We start from the raw sequence: 24,955 nt of genomic DNA on the forward strand, positions 1-24,955 counted from the left end.
GAATTTAGTGGCATTAACTAAGCTTGTTTGTAATCACATTGAAATTATTTTAATATCATTGATCAAAATCCAGTTCTATTTATACTGCTTAAAATTATGTCTTTTGGACAGAGATTCTGTTGGGTTTTGTTTTCTGAGGATCATCTCTGATCATTTTAAGTTGGCAGAAGATAGTAGGAAAGTTCTTTTGTTCTATATTGACATACTTTTACAAAAAGATCAAGACCTGATTGCTGAAGAGAAGATTAAAGAAATCCTTATAGGTCAGTAAGATTCTGTGTTTTCTCAAAGTTGTTAATCTGCTTATTATTAAGATAAATGTCAGAGCAATGGCAAAATCCTCACTCAGGTCAACAGATTTTTCCCGTTTCCCTTTTTTTCTCTCTCCTTAATGGTTTTCAACAACAGTGTAACTATCTAGAGGTCACAAATCTGGTGTGCTATAATGAACAACTAGGCAAAAATGACAAAACATCTTCAAAATACAGACAAACCTCTGAGCTTAAAGTTCATCTGTAGTAGAAAGTTGTGAGGTTTATAAACCCAAGTTTGTGTTTCTTATTTGAACTCAAATTAGCTATGTGTGTTTGGGCAAGTCAATATCTCTGGACTCTGGCTTTTCAGCTCTAAAGTGAGTATTGTGAACAAAAGTCTTGCTCAAGCTTTTTAGCGGCAGCATTATTTTGTGATGCAGTCTTACATAAACTCCACCCAAATAAAACAGATTCAGTTTTCTGTGGTTAAAGCAGAGATGTAGAACCAGCTCTGCTCAGCATTGCCCTGATCTTCTATTCTCTGCACAGCTTCTCTACCTTGATATAAGTGTGCAGATGATATAGTCACTGGCTTGAGAAATCTCCGCCTGACCTCATCTTTCCAACTCTGTCAGTATAGAGAGCTATAACTACAATGATAGTCACTAAGTGGTAAGAGTGAGGTTTTTTCCGAATGGTAGCATTGGAGGGGATTGGTTGCGTCTATCATATTTTACTGCATTGGTTAAATTTGCATTAAGTGTGCATCATGTTTTCATAAAAACAAATACATTAATAGTTTCTGAAAGGTTCATCTGATGTTAAGAGCTTTTTGAATTCTATTTCCTATGAAATTTATTTTTCTAATGATACCCTTTCTCCAGATCTTCATTAAGAATTCAATTACTTTTGAATCCCTTTTGATAATCTTGGTTATTTGGTTTTCTGGCCCTTGGCATTTCTTTTAATTTTTTATTTTACATCCTGAGACTACAATGTTCTCTCCCTCTTCTCCTCCCAGTCCTTCCCCCTACCTCACCTCTGCCCCCCCATCCACTCCTTCTCTATTCTCTTCAGAAAAGGGCAGGCTTTCTATGACTATCAACAAAACATGGCATATCAAACTGTCGTAAGTAAGACTAAGCACCTCCCCGTGTATTAAGGCTAGGCAAGGTAACCCAGTATGAGGAGTAGGATCCCAAAAGCCAGTAAGAGTCAGATACAGCTCCTGCTCCCACTGTTAGGAGTCCCACAAGAAGACTGAGCTACACAACTGTTATATATATGCAGAGTGCCTAGGTCAGTCCCATGCAGCCTCCCTGGTTGTTCAGTCTCTGTGAGCTCCTATGAGCCCAGGTTAGTTGATTCTGTGGATTTTCTTGTGATCCCCTTGACCCCTCTGGCTCCTACAATCCTTCCTCCCTCTCTTCAGCAGGATTCCCTGAGCTCAGCCTAATATTTGGCTGTGGGTCTCTACATCTGTTTTTACCAGTTGCTGGATGATGCCTCTCTGATGACTATTGGCTAGGCACCAATCTATGTGTATAGCAGAATATCATTAGGCATCATTATATTACATTGTTTTTTTTTTTCTCCAGTCGTGTTTTGTTCTATCCTAGGTCTCTGGGCCATCCAGCCTTTGGGTCCTGGTGCTCCAGGCAGTGTCAGGGTTGGACTCCCTCTCACAGCATGGGTCTCAGACTGGACTAGTCATTGGTTGGCCATCCCCACAATCTCTATACCACCCTTACCCAAACATATCCTATAGGCAGGACAGACTGTAGGTTGAAGGTTATGTGGCTGTGTTGGTGTCCCAGTCCCTCCACTGGTAGTCTTGTCTGGTCACAGGAGATGGCCAGTTCAGGCTACATATTCCCTATTGCTAGGAGTCTTAGCTGGGTCATCTCTGTAGATTCCTGGGAGTTTTCCTTGCACCAGGTTTCTACCTGACCCTGAAACGCACCCCCCTTTTCTAGCTGGCTGGCCCTTGGCATTTTAATGATACCTTAATTCAAATAGAAGAGATTCACAAGCTAACCTGACTATATGGGAGGAAAAAGCATATTTTTTCTTGTTTAGAGGTCATTCTCTGGAAATAATATGTAGATACAGAAATTAAAAAATTAGAAAATAATATGTAGGTAGATAAATATGAGAAAATCTCTCTCTCTCTCTCTCTCTCTCTCTCTCTCTCTCTGTGTGTGTGTGTGTGTGTGTGTGTGTGTGTGTGTGTGTGTGTGTGTGTGTGTGTGTGTGTGTGATGGAGGCTAGTGCATGACCTCAGGTGTCATTCCTCTAGAACCACTCACCTTATCTTTTGAGATAAGGTCTCATTGTGACCTGGGGTTTGCTAATTCAGTTAGACTGGTTCACTAGGACCTGAATCCACTAATTCAATTAGATTCCAAAACTCTAAGGATCCTCTTATCTCTTCCTCCCCAGTACTGGGATTACAAGTGCATGCTACCACACCTGGCTTTATATGTGGGTGTAGAGCTCCAAACTCAGGTCCTCAAGCTTGTGTGGCACAGCCAACTGAGCACTTTACCAACTGAGCTACTTCTTTAGTCTCAGGAACAGCACCTTGCTGTGTTTCTTATCCTGTGCGCATGTGAATCTGCTTCCTCAGTCCCCCAACTAGCTGAGACTATAAGTATTTTGCTTACTGCAATAAAGTGATAGTACAATAAAATGCAATAGTTGTTTGGTGATGTTGACCTTCAATGGCCAAGGAAAGGTTAAATTTTATATAAGAGAACTAGAAAGTTAGACATTTATTTATATTTTCTGTTTTTATGTGTGTATGTACATGTATGTGGTGAGTGTGTGTGTGCGCGCGCACGCATGTGTGCCCAGAGTGCAACCTAAGGTATCTTGCCTTAGGAACTGTCTATCTTGTCTCATTAGCTAGGAGTGAACTGAGTAAACTAGATTGGCCTCCCAGTGAGCCCCAGGGATCTCCTTTTCTCCTCCCCCTCTCCAGCACAGGAATAACAATCATGTGCCGCAATGCCTGACTTTTTACATGAGTGCTGGGAATTAAACTGCTCCTCTTTCTTACATAGCAAGCACTTGACCGACTGAGCTATTTCCCTAGCCCTAGAATTCATGTCTAAAGAAAGGAAATCGTTAACTAACTAAAAAAAATTGATTTTACAGAAAAATTCATTTTCAGAAAATTTCAGTTAGAGTTTACATATATAATCAAAGTATTATAATCTTCTTAGGAGACATATTAAGTAGCTGGTTACTGTTACATAAGTGTTTTTAAGCCATGAAACAAGCTACATTTGCTGACTCCACTGGTGAGTCAGAGAGTATTAGTGTTCTAATGAAGACATTTTCGGAAATTGATGGTTTGTTCCAAAAGGGCAGATGAGAAAGGGGTATAGAATTCTATTGCAGTTTAAACTTTATCTTAATGTGCTAATATATTTGAATCCTGTAAATGTCTAGACCAGAAATAATCAGGTACAAGTTACCATCTAAATGAATAAAGTTTATCTGTAAACGTTGTCTTAAAGTACTTTTAAAAAGCTTTAAGGTATAATTGGCCTTTCTTGTCAACTTGATCTGATCTTTTTCAGTACATAATAGTATGAGCAGTTCTTATTAATGATTTCTGACATTGCTGTCTGCTCATTCACAATAACCTTACTAGGGCACCAGATAATGATCTAATTTGGAACATGAAAAGTAAGTTAAAAAGAGACTGAGCTAGAACTCTATCACAGACTGTTGGGAGAATTACAGTGATTCAAGCAAACTCTAATCGTATTATACCTAAAATTGAAGGTGGAAATCTGTGTGATTGTTTTCATAGACATTACTGAAGGATTAAGTACGGTTACAAGAGTAAGTGTAGTATGAAAATACTGAGCACTCTGTTTAATGCAATGGATGTAGGTTCTTCTCAGAGTGTGGCTTGCTTTATTTATTTATTTACTTATTTATTTATTTTATTTTTAGGTCACCAAACAAGAAGTCAACTGACAAGAGATTTAGTAAATTGGTTACACAACATTCTGTGGGGAAAAGCTACCAGAAGTTTTAAGGTTTGGGAATAATCTATTTGCATTCATTGTATTCTTTCTACTCTGCACCAAATAAAACACACTGTTCAGTATAAAAATCAGAGAACAGTAGCTCAGTGGTACAGCACTTATGTAGCATCTGTGAGACCCTAGATCCTGTGCTCAGTACTACATAAGCAAATAAACAGGCAAACAAAAATAAAGTAATAATACCTTACTAGTCTCTATTTTTAGACACCATCTATGTATCAAATATTCAAATATCAGTGGGTATTGTACAAATATTTATTCAAAAATAGTAAGATGTGATTCCTCCCCATTGTGAACTTTCATAAAGGAAAATAACATCATTGATAGGAAAGTAATTTGGTGTGAAAGGCAAGAGAGTCAGGATGGTAGTGATTATTCCCTTAAAAAGTATTGGTGCATTTAAAAGTAGCTTTAAAAATTATACAACAATCCTAGTTTTCTGTGGAAATATTTTAAACTACAGATAATTGGTTTTAAAAAGCAAAGTACAATCAATCGCTCTTCATTACATCATTTAAGAAAATTTTGAATATTTGTGTACGTGTGTATGCCTGTGTGTATATAAATGGGATATACTTTGTTTTAATGCAGATTGTTTAGTACTCTGTTTTCAACTAAAATGTAGTAACAAGGACCAATTTGTGTCCCTGCTTAAACAACACTCCTCCCCAAAATATAAAACAAAGCCTCTGGCATGGGGACTCATACTCATTATCTCAGCTTTCAGGAGGTGTTGGCAGGGTGGATATCTGGGAGATTTGAAGTCAGTTTGGGCTAACATTGAGAGTTCTAGGCCAGACTGGACCACATAGTGAGACCCTGTCTCAAAAAAGCAAAACAAAACAACAAATTCTGCCCCCTGAAAAACCAAAGAAAATACCTGAAATACTTGAAAAAGGTCAGTTTAATGGCATTGACTATCAGACAGTGACAAATGATCAGTGGAAGATAAGAAAGGAAGCAGTTCAACTATTTGGCTTACTGCCATGAGTTTCCAGACAACAGCAGAAGAAGGGAACTGAATTATGGTTTGACAGGCATTCTGATTTGAAGAGATGGAGTAGAAAGTCTGTAGAGGCCAAGAGCTAGAGTTCATAGACCAGGGTATCAGAAGATGAGTGCATAATGGAGAGAGACCCCTAGTTATCAGAACTTCCTGCTCTAGTGTTTTGGATAGTTCTAGTCACAACATATGCATGGAATGCAACTGTCTCCAGTCAGAGTAGCCGTCTACAAATATTATCGAGAACAGTACTCACATGGGTCTGGGGATAAGCCTATCTTGTCACTCAGACTGGAAAACCTCTGGTTCATGGAGAATTAGATAAAGATCTTAGAAAGTCATTGCTACAGTAGTAGAGAATAATTAGTCCCATAATAAGGCCAGAACCAGAAAAAAACCATGTAAGTATATATGAAAGGATCAAATTGATACCAAGGAGCTTCACTGCTTCAGAGCCATGTTTAAAAGTATGTATTGAATATAACACTGTTCGTCACCCAAAAGGGTGAAGGTCACAATATTTTAAATTCAGTAAAAAATTACTGAGCCTACAAAGAACTAGGACAATAGAACCTATAATGAGGAGCATAAACAACCAGTTGAAACCAACCAAAATCTGATATCAAGTTAGCATTAGCCTCTCTACCTCCCTCTCCATCCCCCTCCTTCCCTGCCTCTTCCCCTCCTTCTCTACCTCCCCTCGCCTCCCCCCTCTTTCTCTTTGTTTTGAGATTGAGTCTCATTTTGTAGCTAGTCTGGCCTGGAACTCATTGTGTAGCCTAAACTGGCTCAAAATTATTGGCAATCTTCCTTCCTCAGCTCCCCAAGTTTGGCATTACAGGTGTGAGCCACTATACCTAGCTGAAATAGTTCTTATAATTATATTCTATACATATAAGAAGTTATTTAAACATGTAAAAAAGGAAAATGTTCAAATACAACTTATAGAAATGAAATAAATAAACATTATAGAATAAAATATTGGTGAAATTGAAGTCATGGCAAAGAATCAGTCCAAAGTTAAACACAGAAAGAAACCTTAAAAATTAAGAGTATCATTAACTTTAGGTAATCTAATATATGGGTAATTGGAATTTGAAGAAATAATGGCTAAAAACACTCAAAACTTAATAAAACTCTAAATCTACAGTAAATCTTAATACGAGAAACATGAAGAAAACTTTGTTGAGATAATAATAATCTAATTGCTCAAAATCATCATTAAAGAAATAATCTTAAAGCAATCAGAGAGAAATTATGCCCTACATATAGAGGAACAAATTAAAGATAACACCATTTCAAGCAAGTGCTTACTAGACTAGCAGAGCAACATTTTTTGTTTGTTTCTCTTTTTTAAATAGTAGAAGAAAAATCTGCCAACTTAGAATTCTATGCCTGGCACAATTTAAAAGAAAAATGAAAGCAGTTGGCGTGAATATAAAATTGTGTAGCCACCACTGAAAACTGTGTGGAACTTCCAAAAATTAAAATTCAGTGACATATGATCCAATGAAATCTCTTCTGGTTATGTATCTAAAAGAATTAAAAGCATGATCTTGAGATGTTTATGTATACATGTCCTTAGAAGTACTATGCACACTAAGGAAAGATGACCACAACTCAGGTTCCATCAAGAGACAAATAGACAATCAAATTAAATACTCATATACACTAAAATATTAATGACCCTAGAAAAGAATTCTGAATTCTCAATGTACAGAATATATTTGTATGAAAATGTTTCTATGTAACACAGTACAATGGACAATGAATACATACAGTATTTTAAAAAAATACACCTACTTTTAAGAATTGTTTCTTTAGTTTAATTGGCAAAAGATAAAGAATTGTGATACATACTACAGTGTGGAAGAATCTTGAGAATATTATGCTGAGTGAAGTAAGCTAGTCAAGTAAATAGTATTAAGTTCCACTTAAATGAGGTACACAGAGTAGTAGTCCCATTCATAGAGATGTGACCTACAGTGGTGGTTGTTAAGGGTTTGGGATGAGGTTGGTATGTAGCTAGAGTTTTCTTGCCTTGCCTACAGTCAGGACCAATCTTTGTCACCCGCCAGTCCCACAGCCACTCAGACCCAACCAAGTAAACACAGAGACTTATATTGGTTACAAACTGTATGGCCATGGCAGGCTTCTTGCTAATTGTTCTTATAGCTTAAATTAATCCATTTCCATAAATCTATACCTTGCCAGATGGCTCGTGGCTTACCGGCATCTTCACATGCTGCTTGTCATGGCGGCGGCTGGCAGTGACTCCTTCCGCCTTCCTGTTCTTTCTTTTCTCCTCTCTGTTAGTCCCGCCTATACTTCCTGCCTAGCCACTGGCCAATCAGTGTTTTATTTATTGACCAATCAGAGCAATTAACATACAGACCATCCCACAGCATCGGTATATGTAGAATTAGTATAGAGTTTTGTTTTTATGCTGACTGCATTATACCTTCAGTCCTTAAAATTTCACATTTTAAAAGATAAGTAAGTTTTGGAGATTGATTATATAATATGGTGAATATACATGACACTAGTGACCTTCATAGTTTAAAATAGTTAAGATAGGGTTTTGGAGGGTAGGAAAAGTAAAAATTTTACTCAAGGATACATAACAAAATCTTGTTTCTCTCTTTTCAAAAGTTATGATGACAAATTTCATGTTACTAATTTTTATCATAATTAAAAGCAACTTTAAAAATGAAACCCAAATGAAGACTTAAAGATCTTCATATCTCCCATTAAAAGCTTCATATCTCCCATTGCTAGGAGTCTTAGCTAGGGGTCACTCACCCTCATAGATTCCTAGGAGTTCCCATTGTGCTGGATTTCTAGCTCATCCCAGAGATGCCCCTAATTCTAGCTGTCTTTCCCAGTACTCTCTCCCTCTATCCTCCCCCTACCTGATCCTTCCTGTTCCCATGTACAACTCCCATCCAGACATCCCCTACCCCTTTCCACCTGTGATGTCTATTCTACTTCCCTTTCATAGTAAGATTCATGTGTCTCCCCTTGAGCCTTCCTTGTTACTTAGCTTCTTTGGGTCTGTGGATTGTAGCATGGTTATCCTTTACTTTATAGCTAATATCCACTTATAAGTGAGTACATACCATGTTTTGTCTTTCTGTGTCTGGGTTACCTCACTTAGGATGATCTTTTCTAGTTCCATCCATTTGCCAGCAAATTTCATATCATTGTTTTTAACAGCTGAGTAATACTCCATTGTGTAAATGTACCACATTTTCTTTATCCATTCTTTGGTTGAGGGGCATCTAGGTTGTTTCCAGGTTCTGACTATTACAAATAAAGCTGCTATGAACTTAGTTGAGCAAGTGTCCTTGTGGTATGGTAGAGCGTCCTTTGGGTATATGCCCAGGAGTGGTATATCTGGGTCTTGAGGTAGGTTGATTCCCAATTTTCTGCCATACTGATATCCAAAGTGGCTGTACAAGTTTGCACTCCCACCAGCAATGGAGGTGTATTCTCCTTGCTCCACATCCTCTCCAGCATGAACTGTCACTTGTGTTTTTTTTATCTCAGCTATTCTGGCAGGTGTAAGATGGTATCTCAGAGTCGTTTTGATTTGCACTTCCTGGTTGGCTAAGGATGTTGACCATTTCTTTAAGTGCTTCTTGGCCATGTGAGATTCATCTGTTAAGAATTCTCTGTTTAGATCTGTGCCCCATTTTTAATTGGATTACTTGGTTTGTTGATTTCTAGTTTCTTGAGTTCTTTATATATTTTGGAAATCAGCCCTCTGTCAGATGTGGAGTTGGTGAAGATATTTTCTATTCTGTAGGCTGCCATTTATGTCCTTTTGATGGTGTCCTTTGCCTTACAGAAACTTTTCAGTTTCATGAGGTCCCATTTATTAATTGTTGATCTTAGTGACTGTGCTATTGGTGTTCTAATGGGGGATTTATTAACTCCATGTAGTTAAAGGGGTTGGTTACAGGATCCGGGAGAGGTGAGGTACAGCCCAGCTGGGTTCTCTGGAGAACTCTGCTCGGTCTACCATCCAGCATCCAAGATCACCAGGAACCAAGAGCGCTGGCACATCCGGATCTTAGTTCTTAAGGGGTCCTGTCTCAGCCCCACCTCAAGGGCAGGTCATAGGTAGGTGTGACAGTTACTGGAAGCCTCATTGGGTGTAGTACTTCCAGGTCAAAGCTGGAACAGCTATCCACTACAGTATTCTGTTCAGGAAGTTGACCGGCCATCTCCTATAACCAGGCAAGACTTCCATGGATAGATTGGGACACCAACCCAACCATATAACCTTTGAGGTACAGTTTGCCCTGCCTACACAATATACTGGGATAACGGTAGCACAGAAATTATGGGAGAGGCCAACCAATGACTGGTCCAACTTGAGACCCATACTATGAGAGGGAGCCCACCCCTGACAGTCTCTGAAGGGCCAGGACCCAGAGGCTGGACTTCCCAGAGACCTAGGATAGAACCAAATATGACTGGCAAAAAAGAAAAAAAGTCAATGAAATGATTCCTAATGATATTCTGATATACTCATAGATGGTTGCCTAGCCCAATTGCTGTCAGTGAGGCTTCACCCAGCAAGTGATGGAAACAGATGCAGAGACCCACAGCCAAACATTAGGTGGACTTTGGGGAATCCTGTGGAAGAGGGGGAGGAAGGATTATGGGAGTCAGAGGGGCCAAGGACACCATAAGAAAACCCACAGAGTCAATTCACCTGGGCTCCTAGGAGCTCACAGAGACTGAAAAGACAGCCAGGGAGCTTGCATGGGACTGACCTAGGCCCTCTGCATGTATGTGACAGGTGTGTAGCTTGGTCTTCTTGTGGGACTCCTAACAGTGGGAGCAGGGCTGTCTCTGACTCTGTTTCCTGCTTTTAGGACCCTTTCCTCCTACTGGGTTGCCTCATCCAGCCTTAATAGGAGAGGATGTGCCTAGTGTCACTGCAAATTGATATGCCATGGCTGGCTGATATCCATGGGAAGGCTGCCCTTTTCTGAAGAGAAAGGAGGAGGAGTGGATGATGGGTCTGGAGGAGGGAATGGGAAAAGAGGAGGGAGGGAGGGGAAAATGTGATCAGCCTGTGAAAAAATAATCAGTTCCTGAAAAGTAAAAAAAAGAAAGATATTCAAAAGCTACAATAACTCAAGCAGAGAGTCACATTATGAGGAAGTCCTTCAAGCAGAAGGAAACTGATACCAGATAGATAGATGGGTCTGTACAAAAGAATGAAGAGCATCTGAAATGCTAATTGCATGAACAAACATATAAGATATTTTCCTCTTATTAAAATCTCTTGAGGGCTGGGGCTGTAGCTCAGTTGGTAAACTGCTTGCCATGTAAGCACGAGAACCTGAATTTGATTTTCAGCAACCATACCAAAAACAGAAAGAGGCAGGATGGCAATCTCAGTGCTAGGTAGATAAGACAGGTGAATTCTTGGGGCTCATGACCAGCCATCATAGCCTAATCTGAGAACTCCTGTCCTAGTGAGAACTCCTGTCTCAAAAAAACAAGGTAGATGGCTCCCAAAGAATAACATTCACACACACACACACACACACACACACACACACACACACACACACACACACACACACACACACACACTTGCCCAGATACTCACATACACACAGGATTTTTTTTTATTGAGACAAGGTTTCTCTGTGTAGTCATGGCTGTCCTGGAACTCACTCTGTAGATCATGCTGGCCTCAAACTTGGAGATCCACCTGCTTCTGCCTCCCAAGTGCTGGGATTAAAGGCATGCTCCACCACCACCTGGCTGTTGGTCTCTTTTTAATTACACTGAATTCTTCAGCTCTAGCTGACCAGCATCCACTGATTCTTAATTCAAAATATCAAATGGTCCCAGTAGAGTCTTTAAGGGACTCTCAAAGTTTCCTCTGGAACTTCAGAAGCCAGGCCTCCATCATCCTTTCGTCAACATTATCTTCCAGGTTCCCACAGAACAGCCCACTGAACTCTGAACATGCAATGGCTTTTCCAGTCTGAAGTTCCAAACTCCTTCTACAATCTTCCCAAAACAACATGGTCAGATCTATCACAGCAATACACCATGGCCTGGTACCAATTTCTGTCTTAGTGTTTCTCTTGCTGTTATAAAACACTGTACTGAAAAGCAACTTGGGGAGGAAAGGGTTTATTTCATCTTACCGCATGTTTCCCATCATCCAGGGAAGTCATGGCAGGAACTTGAAGGTAAGAATCAATGCAGAGGCCATGAAAGAGTGCTGCTTGCTGCTTACTCCTCATGCTTGCTCAGTGGGTGGTAATCCATGACCACCCACTCAGGGTTGGCACTACCGCCTGTGGAATGGGCCCACCCACATCAATCATCAATTAAGAAAATGCATCACAGGCTTGCCCACAGGCCAATCTAATAGAGGCATTTTCTCAATTAAGATTCCTGCTTCCAAAATAGCTCTAGCCTGCATCAAGTTGACATAAAAACTCGCCATCATGACTTGCAATATTTGAAAAATGACCCAAATGTCCATCAATAACTGAATATATAAGCAATCTGTGGTATGTCCATGTAATGAAATACTACTTAGCAATAAAAGGAAATGAATTATTGATACATGCAGTAACAGGGACAAATCTTGAAACTATTTAGTTGAATGGAAGAGGCCAGACTAAAAAGTCCAAATTACCTGGCAAGCATGAGATCCCTGGGTTCAAGGCCATTGTTACAAAATATGTTGTGGTAGATTTTGTAGGTGAGTTAAAGATGAATAGAAAGAATTTGAAGGTAAAGGAAAAATTAGAAAACAAGAAGTTAGATTCAAGACAAAGAAGTAGAAGCATATAGAGACATATACAGGGCTTCTAATTCATTGCTGCAGACCAACATCACTCTTTTCTCTTTTAGTAAGCTTCTTTATTTCTGTTCTGAGAAGGTGGAAAATTACGTCAGATTTCATCTCCTTTCTCCTTTTTGACTCTATTTTCCCCCTCATTTCCCAATTTTGCTAACTTTTAAACTTTCACATTCAATAATAAAGACTGTAATCATATGTTCAAATAGTCAAAGGCAGTGTTTTACCTCCCAGTGTTTCTACTTAAAAATGGCATTTTATTCCTTCGACATTCTAATCATTAGTTGAGAGACAGGAAGCCTCTTAACAGGGTAGAAAGGACTCATTTACATTACATAATGCTTATAAATAATTTGTTGTATTAGATTGAAATAATTAATTAGGCTATTTCTATTAGATTGTTCCTAATAGTTTCTTACAATTGAGAAATTGACAGTAACAAATTATTTTTGTGCAAGAATACAGTTACATTAATTTTAATGGTGAAAACCCTGGAAATTCAGCAAAATATGAAGCTACAAAAATAATGCATTAATTTGATTAAATATTTCCTTTAAAATTAGTAGTTGAAAACAATAATAATCTAGATTAATATGTACAAAATAAGATTAAATGGGAAGGATAAAATATGAAATTGTATATAAACTATGATAACCACACTTTATATAAAAGATAAAGTTAAAATGTTATATAGAAAAATGAAGGTATATATATTAGCATGGTGATTTATGGATGCTGTCTTTAAAGATTTTTATCATTGTTCTTTTGGTAGCTTTTAAAATGGCTTTTCGATTTTCTAGAGGTTGGGGAGCACTTTTTCGACTCTTCATGTTTTGAGTGTAATAAATAACTTCTATCTTTTTGGTGTGGGGAATGAACCCATGGCCTTGTGCATGCTCAGCATCTGTCTGCCCCTGCAGTACACCTCCTCTGAACTTTGGAGGAAAGTGTAGGGAAGAGAACAAAAGTAAAAACAGTAAGAGAAGAAACTTAGAACTCAACTAAGTAGGTATTGTTTTGGTTGTCTAAAAAATGAAATCTGTGACAATTTGTCTGGCTGTAGAGGGTAGTGGGGAAAATTTAGAGTGAATTTTGGAGATACATGGTTTTATTGTTTTTTTAACTTTAGGTACAAAATTACACGGATGCTTTACACTGGTACTGTTATTCTCTGAAGTTGTATAAATGTGATCAAGAGGATCTGGATTTGGTCAAGCTGAAGAGGAACATGGCTTCCTGTTACTTACATTTGAAACAACTTGATAAGGTGCTTTAACTTACCTATTCTGTTTTCAGAGGCAGCAGATAGTCTGTGCAGTGGCACATAGGTAGATGCAGTGCTTTGACTTTGTAGCTCCTTATGATGGCTGACAGTGCCCTTGTACATGAGTAAGGTCAAATTGACAGCTTCTTGATGTGTATACTGCAAACATGAAGCAGAACTTCCTGAAGGAGAGACTATTTGGAACTATTAATCCTCTCCTTACTCTCGGAAAGGGTGTGTGCTACTAGCCATCTGCTACATAGTCCTTTAAAACAGACTAGAATGGGAAGGTCTACATTTTTGTTAAATGTCATTGAGAGCACATACTTGCATGAAGAAGCTAATCTTTTACTTTCAGGTTATTACCTTGTATTTATAACCACTCAAGAACAGTTCTGTGCATAACTCTTCATTAGGAAAAAATATAGAAGCTAAAAAATGAAAAAGGTTTTGTGAATGACAGAGCCCTTTGTATTTCTAATAGCATGTGGGGCATTTCTTCCTTTGAACTTGACACAATGTGCACATAATCTGGGTTATTGGTTCTTAGAACAAAAAAATTAGAAGGACAGTATGGACTAAATGGAATATGAAGTTTTTGTTGTCTTTTAAGTTTTACTGTTAGATTTCTGAGGAAATATATGAATAAGGGTAGTGATTTGGTAGATGTTTGAAGGTCTAGGTATTATCAAGTTTCTCTAGAAGAACAGAACTAATAGAATGAATACATTCAACAATGGCTGTTTTCATTCTGGAGGCTGGGATTCTGGTATCTGCTCAGTATATGAGCTTGGGTGCCTCAGCAGTCCCAATCTGATTCTTAAGGCCTAGAAGATTTCTGAAGAGCCACTTGTCTTCAGTCCCCATTGGCAGGCTGAAGAAGCTGGCTTCTGATGTCACTGAAGGATGGCTGCAGCAATGATAGTACCAATGGTAATAGCAGCAGAGTAGAAGCATTCATCATCAAGAAGCAAAAAGCTATACCTTTGGACAGTCTTCTAGCTGGGCTACGGCCAGGAGGCACTGCTGTAAACTCTGTGGGTGGGGGATCCTCTTCCCTAACTTATCCTTCCAGAAAATACTGTTACAGACCTGCCCAGACCAATGTCTCTTAGTTAATTCTAGATCCAGTCAAGTTGACAACCAAAGTTAACTGTCATAATCTATCTTTGAAATGATATTTACATGATGGATGAAGAGGAGAAAAACAGATGAAGTTCATGTCAATGGCTACAAGTTCAGAAAATCACACATCAATGCCTTTTGCTAAAATAAAGATTTTGTGGAGATTAAGAACAGAAAAATGTTAGCATTAACTGTAAAATTGACACAGCTTAGAGCCATCTAAAAAATTACAAGAAAGGCAATACAAATTGAGTAGGTCCAGTCTTGCTCTACAAGAAACAAATTTTTGTATGATACTGGAGTTTGAGCTCAGGGCTTCACATATACTAGGAAAATGGCCTGCTGCTGAAGCACATCCGTAGCCTGAAGCAGTACTTCTTAACATCTCTGACTAATGACAGGATTGGTTCTTGAGTTAGTGGAGGACTGAACCTATAATTGGAGTTCAAATGTTGTTAGCAGTAAGGAGAAAATAGGCGTGCAGGAAACCAGTATGCTTTAATAGCACGTACTCCACGTACAACTGTGTCATTGAAAGCCAGCTGGGTGAGGAAGCCAAAGGTTATTTTGAAATGTTCAAGGTAACCTTGTTGTTATTTAGCATATTTCTCACTTCATCCTTCCTGTCTTCCTAGCAGACACGGTTTGGATACTTTGCACATGTAAAGAATACTTTCCTATGCAGAGGGAGGAAAAAGCCAGTCCATCAGTGTTTTGCTATTCCCATCTTGCCATTGTCTAACTTTGCTAATTTCACTGTCTGCCATTTTGATTGCTTCATTTGAGCAGTATGAACATTGCTGAGAAATTTTAGGAAACTACATTTATTGTATCTGCTAAAATTTTGTGTTTTATTTAGCTAAGTAGTCAATAATACTGTTGTCTTTCTTTTATATTCCCCACAGTCATAATTCTAAAACTTTTTTGTCCTTAATTGCTACAAAATCTCATTTCTCTTAGCAAAAGGTCTCCATATGTGGTTTGCTGAGCTTGTAGCCACGGACCTGAACTTCATCAGATTTTCTCCTCTTTACCCATCTATCTTCTCTCTTATTTCAGAGAAAGAAGTAATTTTTCTGGTGACTGTATTCTGCACATCTCAATTCTAGTTCATAAATATTTCTCTACTATTTCTGTCTCCTTTCATTACAATAATTTTGAAGTGTTGTTTATTAAAATAAATCCTTCATCCTTCAGTTCTCTTCACCATTGAGTTCCTCTGTCCCCCTTTTTATTGCCAAACCTTCTAACCCAAAAGAACTATGTATATTTTTTATTACTTAATCCATTTAAAAGTATTTACTGAGTAAATACATGTTAAGTAGTGTTGGTATTGAGAATACAATAATGAACAAATAGGGTAAAAATATCCTGACCCTGAGGAGTTTTTATTTCATCTGGAAAGATAATTTTTTACAGTATTATATGTTATAGATGTCAGCAGTTTTTGTGTAAAGAGCCACACAGCAAATACTTAAGAGTTTTCAAGTCACATGGTCCCTGATGCAACACTCAGCTCTGCTCCTATACCTAACACTGCCATAGATAATACGTAAACAAGTGCCCACAGTGTGCTCGAAGGAAACCTTTATGTTTAGGAATACTAAAGTTTGAATTTCATTTGATTTTCTTGTGGCATGAAATATTTGCCTTCTGATTCATTTCGCCATCTAATACCAATAAAACTATTCTTAGTCTGTGGACTTTGCAAAAACAGAAGGTGTTTCAGAGTTTGCCAAAGACTGTAGTTTGTTGATCTCTGCTAATTAAATAGTGATAAGTACTAAGAAGAAAACCTGAGCAAGGAAAGGGCAATGTTATATGATCACAAAATGGCTGTAAGAATTAAAGCAGCCACAAAGATAAGACTGCTTACTGAATATTTATCTTTCATGTTCTAGTTACATAGTGTTTCTACCGACTATATAAAGCTCTAAATATCATACCCTTCCATTACAGGACTGAAAATGAGCTTGTGGTCACTGCACATAATCTAGTGGTATTCACTAGATGGCACTGTGGCTTCTCTTTGTACTTTATTAGCTCAATGATTTTGAAGGATTTTGTAATGATTTTATTGCCTTCCCTTCAGATACATCTGTATGGGTGTAAATGAAAGTACTTAATGAAATGTGAGGTGAAGATTAATTTTGGCTCAGCTGATGAAGTTAATACTTTAATAAACACCCAACTTAAGGTTTCAAGTCAACAAGTAATTGTTGACTGTTTACCCTGTAAATGGTACTATAGAATAAGTAGAAGATATACCTTACTCCCTTGTATAGATAGGTTTTAAAATATTATTTCAGAGACAAGATTTACATGTATAATATAATTATAAAGCAACAAAAGAGAGTTATAAATTAAGTATCAAATAATATGGAATATCATATGGAATTAGAATATGAAGATAAGGACTATTTGTAACTATTCATTGAATGTAACATATAACCCAAAGCTGAAAAGGGCAACTGATATGTTAGAAAGACAGTCATATCCAAAGGAACCTTAATACACTGAAATAAAGAAACCATTCTTAAAAGATGGGGATAAACAGGAAACAACAAAACATCTTGTGCTGAATCGCCAAAGCCAGCTGTAATATAAAGGAATGGATGAAATGAGGTTTTAACAGAACCACATGTGCATCACTTGGGGTTTTTTGTTGTCTGTGAACTAAACAAAAACCAATGTGAAGAAAGCTCACTTAAGTTAGATTGAATCAATAGAAGCACAATCAGCTATTTTGTATCTGTGCATTCTCTATCTATGAATGTAACCAAGTGCAGATCAAAAACACTCAGAAAACAAAGAGGAAGGCATTCAAGAACGATGAAAACACTAAAGCCAACTCATTTTATGACTAGTTAAAAGACAGTATGGAGTTTAAACTTGAAATAGGAAGACTTAGGGCATAAACAGTATAGTTCTTCCAATATCTGTGTGGCTACCAGTGAGAAAACATTTATGCAATGCTTGCTTCCATGGGTAAAACCTATGAATGAAGCCGGGCGGTGGTGGCGCACGCCTTTAATCCCAGCACTCGGGAGGCAGAGCCAGGTGGATCTCTGTGAGTTCGAGGCCAGCCTGGGCTACCAAGTGAGTTCCAGGAAAGGCGCAAAGCTACACAGAGAAACCCTGTCTCGAAAAACCAAAAAAAACAAACCTATGAATGAAATCATCACAAGAGGACCTATCTGACAATTAGACTTGTCCAAAATTTAGTTTTTTTAAAGATATAATGAACTCCCTCTTCTTGAAGGTATTTAAATACAGAAAGATTGGCCACTTCATCTTAATGTTATTGAGGATATTCACATCAGAAGAATTTCAAACATCAGGTCTCTCTCAACTGTATGGTTCTTATAATTTAATAAATTCTAGTTTGATAATACAATTTAACAAATTTGATTCTACTAATATAATTTAATGAATTCTACTATGGTCAAAGAAGACTGTGGAGGACCATGTAGATTTTTAAATTTTAGAACTAAAGAGATCTCAAATGATTGCTGTGTTTGTGAAGAAATAACTGTTGAAATATAATTTAAATATTGAAATATACTCATTTTATTACCTAATTAAATAATTTTGGCAAATATAAACCCCAGTGTACCCACTATAACAGTCTGGATATGGAATATCTAGAAAATGCATTATGTTAAAGGTTTTACTATTTTCCTTTCTAATTAATCCCCATCTCAATTCCCAGGTCCAAATAGTGAGTTATATGTCTTCTGTCACTATAGGTTAAATTTGTCCTTCTTTTTTTTTGTTTTTTCGAGACAGGGTTTCTCTGTGTAGCTTTGAGCCTTTCCTGGAACTCACTCTGTAACCCAGACTGTCCTTGAACTCATAGAGATCCGCCTGGATCTGCCTCCCAAGTGCTGGGATTAAAGGCGTGCGCCACCATCGCCAGCAAATTTGTCCTTCTTAGAGTTTCCTATAAATTATCCATCCTACTATATATCAAAATTTATGCCTAGGCAAGACATATTCAAGGAGGTTGGTATTGTAAATCTCTCGATATTGATAGTGGTTACATACTTTTGGTTACTGTGTGATAACTTAACTGGTTTTGTACTAACAATATGTGTTTTTATTTATAGATGCTATATGCAAATACAATTTTACTTAAATTACTTAAAAAATTGTGGGCTAGTGCTAAGGTAGCATTTAGTGAGAAATGCATTAAATGTTTCACATAAATATATTTTAAGAAAATTATAAATATAAAAGCAAATATTTTATCTCTAGAAAATACTAAAACAAGTGTAAGATATATCCAAAGACCATTTTAAAAGAAAACTATTTACCTGCAGAAATTTCCCATATATTGAGCAAACAGATAGTAGAAGGGACCCAGAAAGCCAAAACCATGTTCTTTGAAAAAACTAATAAAATGGGTAAACTTCTAGTAAGACAAACAAGGAATAAAAATGAGAGAAAGAAAATGAAAAATACGAAGAGAATATTTGTATTTGAACAACTTTATGCATTAGCACATCTCTAGAAAAAATAGAATTTGCCACACTGAATAAGAAAAGAATCAGGAATATATAAGCAGTCCCATAAGTAACTATTAATGTAATTTAATCAATAGTTTAAAAATCCTCAAACAAGATCCAAACCCAAATAGTATTATTTTTAATTTTATTAAACTTAAAATGAAACCTATCCTCAATTAATTTTTGTGTACAATAGAGTATTGCTGACTTCAAATATGGTATTATATGACAAAATTTGATAACATCTATCCTACTTGCCTATAACTATATAGTTATTAATTTGTAACTCTCCACCAATCTCCTCCAGTCCCTGGAAATCACTATTTTACTCTTAAATTCTTGAATTTGACTATTTTAGATATTGCAAAAGAAGTAGAATCATACATTATTTGTTTATCTATGACTGTGTTATTTTGGCGAGTACAATATCTTCAGAGTTTATCCCTGTTATGACACATCGCAGAATTTCTATTAAGACTGAATAATATTTCATTGCATGCACACATTTCTTTACCCATTTGTCCATTAATGGACATTTATGTTGCCCATATGTCTTTGTTATTATTGAACAGTCTTTTGAATGAATAAAAAAATACAGACAGTTGAGATTCTAATATTAGTTTTTATGGATGATAACCCAATGAAGGAATGTTGAATATTATATGGTAATTGTATTAGTCAGGACTATCTAAAGGAACAGATCTGAAAGTACAGATACACACACACACACACACACACTATACATATATACATATCACACACACACACACACATATACACACACACATGCATACATACATACCAGTGGATTTAATAGAGTGGCTTACAGAATGTGGTCCAGGTAATCCAACAAACAAAGATTCTCTCCCATTGTCTAGATTTCTTTTTTGTTTGAATGATTGTTAACTGTACAAAAGCTTTTCAGTTTTATGAAGTTCTAGGTGCTAATTGTTGGCCTTAATTTCCTTCTTCTGCATGTGAACATCCAGCTTTCCCAGCACCATTTGTTGAAATTCCTGTATTTTCTCCCGTGCATGGTTTTATTTTTCCTCTTTGTCAATAACAGTCATGCTTTTTTTTTCCTCTTTGTCGGGTTTCAGTTGACTGTAATTTTAAGTACTCAAGTTTGGGTCTTCTGTTTTATTCCATTGGTCTGCCTGTCTGTTTTTGTTACTATAGTGCTATTATATATCTTGAAGTCTGGAATAGCAATCTCTCCAATGTTACTATTTTTGCTCAGGATTGCTTTGGATCTCGGTGATCTTTTCTGGTTCCATATGAACTTTAGGATTTTTTTTCCTATTTCAGTGAAGAATATTGTGGGTATTTTGATTCAGATTGCATTGAATCTGTAAGTTGCTTTTGTAGGATGGTCATTTTCAAATTATTAATTCTACTGATTCATGAACATAATGTGTCTTTCCATTTTCTAATGTCTTTCTCAATCTCTTTCTTTTAAGATTTGGAGTATTCACTGTAGAGGTCTTTCACCTCTTTGGTTAGGTTATTCCAGGATATTTGATTGGCTTTGATGCTATTGTAACTGGCAGTGTGCCCATGATCTCTTTCTCAGTGTGTTTGTTGTTGGTGTATGGAAAGGCTACTGAGTTTTGAAAGTTGTTTCTGTACCCTGCCATGTTGGTGAAATTGTTGATAGTTTCTAGTGGAATTTTTGGATCTCTGTGTGATAAATTAACCAACTTCTAGCATCTCAGAATACAGTGAAGTCAATCAATGAACTCAGTGATAAAATTGACGAGCTCCAGATGTGTAAAAATAGTCTACAAGTTTCTAACTGTGCCATGGGAAAAAATCTTCTCTCCAGTAGCCACAGGGCTCAAGTTGTGGAAAATCAAACCAAGTACTCATTATAATGTTGATTGAATTACAGTGAAAGTTCAAGACCCAGCCTTGGAGGGTGTTGGTGGTTAAGGTAAGGGCATTAGTTCATAAAGAGTGGGATCCTGCAACTTGGGATGGGGATGTGTGGGATGATCTTATTGAGACTGAGAACATTGAACCCTCAGTTTCTCAAGGGTTTATCTCATCTGAGGAAGTAGTCTTTCCATCCTCAGCAGATGCTCTCCCACCCCAACCCCTGAAATAGTGCCTTTCCCACCTTTGAGGAAATTAAACCTTCATTGTCTGCTAAACCAGCAGTGACTTTTACTTATGTCCCTTAGAACCCACCAATAGTTGCCTCTAGACCTATGGCAAGACTTAAGGCTAAGCAGGCTTCTAGGGGGGAGATTGAAAGTGTAGTTCATGGAATGGATTTTAAGGGTGTGGGACAATCGTAAAGAACATAAGCATAAAATTGTTTATTTGTATGGGCCCACTGAATGGAGATACCAGGTTCAACAGGGAAGCTCACACAGTTTAACAAAAGGTGTCAAAAGTTTGTTTGAATGGCTGGCTGAAGCATTTGTCAAAAGATGGCCTACTGAAAAGGAGATGGGCATGTCTCATATCCCTTAGCTTAGTGCTGGTGAAGGGATTTTAAGGCTCAGGGAAATTGCAATGCTAGAGTGGGTATGCTGTGGAAAACCGAATCTTCCACAATGGGAAAGCCCAGAAGACACGCCCATCACTAATCCTATATGACACAAAATAGTGAGAAGGGCGCCAGCACATGTGAAGAGTTTTGTTGTTTCCCTTTTCTTTGAGACAGACCTTAGGATTGGAGATGCTGCTGCTCAGTTGGATGAATTAAAGGGATAATTAAATGCCTTGGATTTAATTGGACCAAGAAGTAGCAAGGGCAGCGAGGTGGCAGCACTGAATCTGCAAAGGCAAGGTGATTGTAGTTATCGTAATGGGCAGCACAAAGTAATGTCCACAATGACCTGCCAGGTAATGGTCAGCACAGGCAAAGGAAAGTTTATGGTGCCATGACTCCTGTGGACCTTTGATACTGGCTAATCTGTCATGGTGTTTCCAGGCATGAAATAGATAATAAGCCTACTGAACATTTGTTTGATCTGTACAAGTGGGAAAATTCTCAAAGAAAATGAAATAAAGGGTCCATTGGATTGTGGCAAAAGGGAATCTCACCAATGAACCAATGTCTAGTCTTAAGCCAGTTTGCAGACCCAGAACCCCTTGAATGACAGGATGGCCGGGTTCCCCTGAGGAAGGACCTTGATAAAATACATGAGAGTTTTACCGTTAGCCTTTCTCCAGACCTTCCCCAGAGGACCTACGGCCTTGTACAAGGGTATCTGTACACTGGGGGAAAGGAAATTATCAGGCTTTCTGGGGTCTATTGGATACTGATTCTGGATTGATGCTGATTCAGGGCGACCCCCCCCAAAAAAAACATTGTAGGCCTCCAGTTAAAGTAAGGGATTATGAAAGTCAGGTGATTAATGGAGTTTTGGATGAAGTCTGACTCAGTAGGTACAGTGGGTCCTCAAACTCATCCTGTGGTTACTTCCCCAGTCCCATAATGAATAATTGGGATAGATATTGTCTTAGTTAGAGTTTCTATTGCTGTGAAGAGACACCATGACCACAGCAACTCTTATAAAGTAAAAACATTTAATTGGGGTGGTTTATATTTCAGAGGTTCAGTCCATTATCATCATGGTGGGCATGATAGTGTGTAGATAGACACTGGAGAAGTAGCTGAGAGTTCTATATCTTACTCATGCAACAGGAAGTAGTCTGTCTCATTGGGCGTGGCTTGAGCATATATGATACCTCAAAGCCCACCTCCACAGTAACACAGTTCCTCCAACAAGACAACATCTGCTCCAACAAAGCCACATCTCCTAATAGTGCCATTCCCTTTGAGGGCTATTTTCTTAGAAACCACCACAGATATACTTAGAAATTGTCGTATTTCTCATATTGATTCCCTGACCTGTAGAGTAAGGGCTATTATGGTTGGAAAGGCTAAATGGAAGCCTTTAGAATTGCCTCTGCCAAGGAAAACAGTGAACCAAAACCAGTATCACGTCTCTGGATGAATTGCAAAAATTAGTGCTACCATCAAGGACTTAGATGAAGGGGTGGTAGTTCCCACCAAATCTCCCTTTAACTCTTCTACTTGGCCAGTGCAGAAGACAAATGGATCATGGAGAATGACAGTTGACTATCAAAGCTCCATCAGGTAGTAAGTCTGATTGCAGCTGCCATACCAGATGTGGTGTCCTTACTTGATCAGATTAACATGTCTCCTGGTACATAGTATGCAGCTATTAATCTAGAAAATGCCTTTTTCTCAGTACCTGCTTATAAGGACCACCAGAAGCAATTTGCTTTCAGTTGGCAAGGCTAGTAGTATACCTTTACAGTTTTAACTCAAGGTATATTAACTCTCCAAACTGTGTTATAACTTGTTAGATAGGATCTTGATTGTCTGTCTCTTCCATGAAATATCACAATGCTGTACTATATTGATGACATTATGCTGATTGGACCAGGTACAAGTAGGCAGGAGGTAGCAAACACTATAGACTTGTTGGTTAACAATATGTGTATCAGAGGATGGGAAATAAATCCAACTAAAATTCAAGGAACTCACTTCACAGCCAGAGAAGTGTGACAGTGAGCACATGATCATGGAATTCACTGGTCTTACCATGTTCCCCACCATCCTGAAGCAGCTGGCCTGATAGAAAGATGGAATGGCTTTTTTGAAGACACAGTTACAGGTGTCCAGTATATATTATGATTTTCCCCATAGCCAGGATCCATGGGTCTGAGAATTAAGGAGTGGAAAAGGGAGTAATTTCACTCACTATCACCCCTAGTGACCTACGAGGAAAATTACTGCTTCCTGTTCCCAAGACCTAAAGTTTTGTTGGCCTAGAAGTTTTGTTTCCAGCGTTGGGGAGTGTTCCTGCCAGGAGCCACAGCAAACATTCCATTGAACCGGAAGCTCAGAATTCCCCCTCTGGCACTTTGGGCTTCTGATGCCCTTAAGCCAACAGGCTAAGAAAGGAATAACAGTGTTATAAAGGGTGATTGATCCAGATTACCATGAGAAAATTGGATTGCCTCTCCACAAGGGAGGTAAGAAAGATTATGTGTGGTGTCTCTTGGTGCTACCAAGTGATTAAAGTCAACAGGATACTACAACAACCTAATCCAGTTAGATGACCAAGGACACAGACTCTTCAGGAATGAAGGTATGGGTGGGTCCTCCAGGAGAAAAGAGCCAACACCTGCTGAGGTGCTTGTTGATGGTGGAAGAAATACAGAATGGGTACTAGAAGAAACTAGTTATAAATACCAGCTAAGGCCACACGACCAGTTGAGGATTATAAATGATGTGACTGTTTCTGTCATATTTTGTTAAGAATGTGTTTATACAGATATTTGTATTTTCTTCCCTCAATTTCTTTATCTTGTAATGTGACATCAATTAAGAGAATATCAGTGGATATTATATTTAAGTTTGAGATACTAAAAGAATGTCCCTCAAGGAACATTGCCACCTGTTCTAAATTTATAATGTTTGAGGTTATACAAAGAATAGTTATATCATGTTAGGCATAATTATGACCTGATTAAATAGAGAATGTGTTTACAATTGTACATGGGGTAGTTATGTCATGTTAGGTGTAATTATTACCTGGCTGTTGTTTTAATTTGGAAATTAAGCATGATATAAGGAGATATGATTGTGTGTCAAATTGACAAAGGGTGGACTTGTGATGGCTATTCTTGGTTGTCAACTTGACTAGATCTGGAATTAAGTAAAACCCAAATGGCTTGGTAGACCTGTGAGGGATATTTTTCTTAATTAAATCATTTGAAGTGGCAAGACCCATTTCTAATTTGGATCTTTTTTTTTTTTTTTTTTTTTTTTTTTTTTTTTTTTTTTTTGGTTTTTCGAGACAGGGTTTCTCTGCGTAGCTTTGCGCCTTTCCTGGAGCTCACT

At 37.8% G+C, this 24,955-nt stretch overlaps 1 protein-coding gene across 2 annotated transcripts in view; it reads left to right on the forward strand.

Annotated features, from left to right (window-relative positions):
• Tex11 (testis expressed 11) overlaps positions 1 to 24,955 on the forward strand; it is a 289,769-nt gene that overhangs the window by 114,908 nt on the left and 149,906 nt on the right. For both annotated transcript variants that reach the window (XM_076561730.1, XM_076561732.1), the window contains exons 13-15: positions 112 to 263; positions 4,224 to 4,309; positions 13,298 to 13,435. In XM_076561730.1, the coding sequence (XP_076417845.1) occupies positions 112 to 263; positions 4,224 to 4,309; positions 13,298 to 13,435 (376 nt within the window). The remainder of the gene's footprint in view (positions 1 to 111; positions 264 to 4,223; positions 4,310 to 13,297; positions 13,436 to 24,955) is intronic.

The sequence above is a fragment of the Peromyscus maniculatus genome, chromosome X (genome assembly GCF_049852395.1).
Source record: "Peromyscus maniculatus bairdii isolate BWxNUB_F1_BW_parent chromosome X, HU_Pman_BW_mat_3.1, whole genome shotgun sequence".
NCBI classification, from domain to species: domain Eukaryota; kingdom Metazoa; phylum Chordata; class Mammalia; order Rodentia; family Cricetidae; genus Peromyscus; species Peromyscus maniculatus.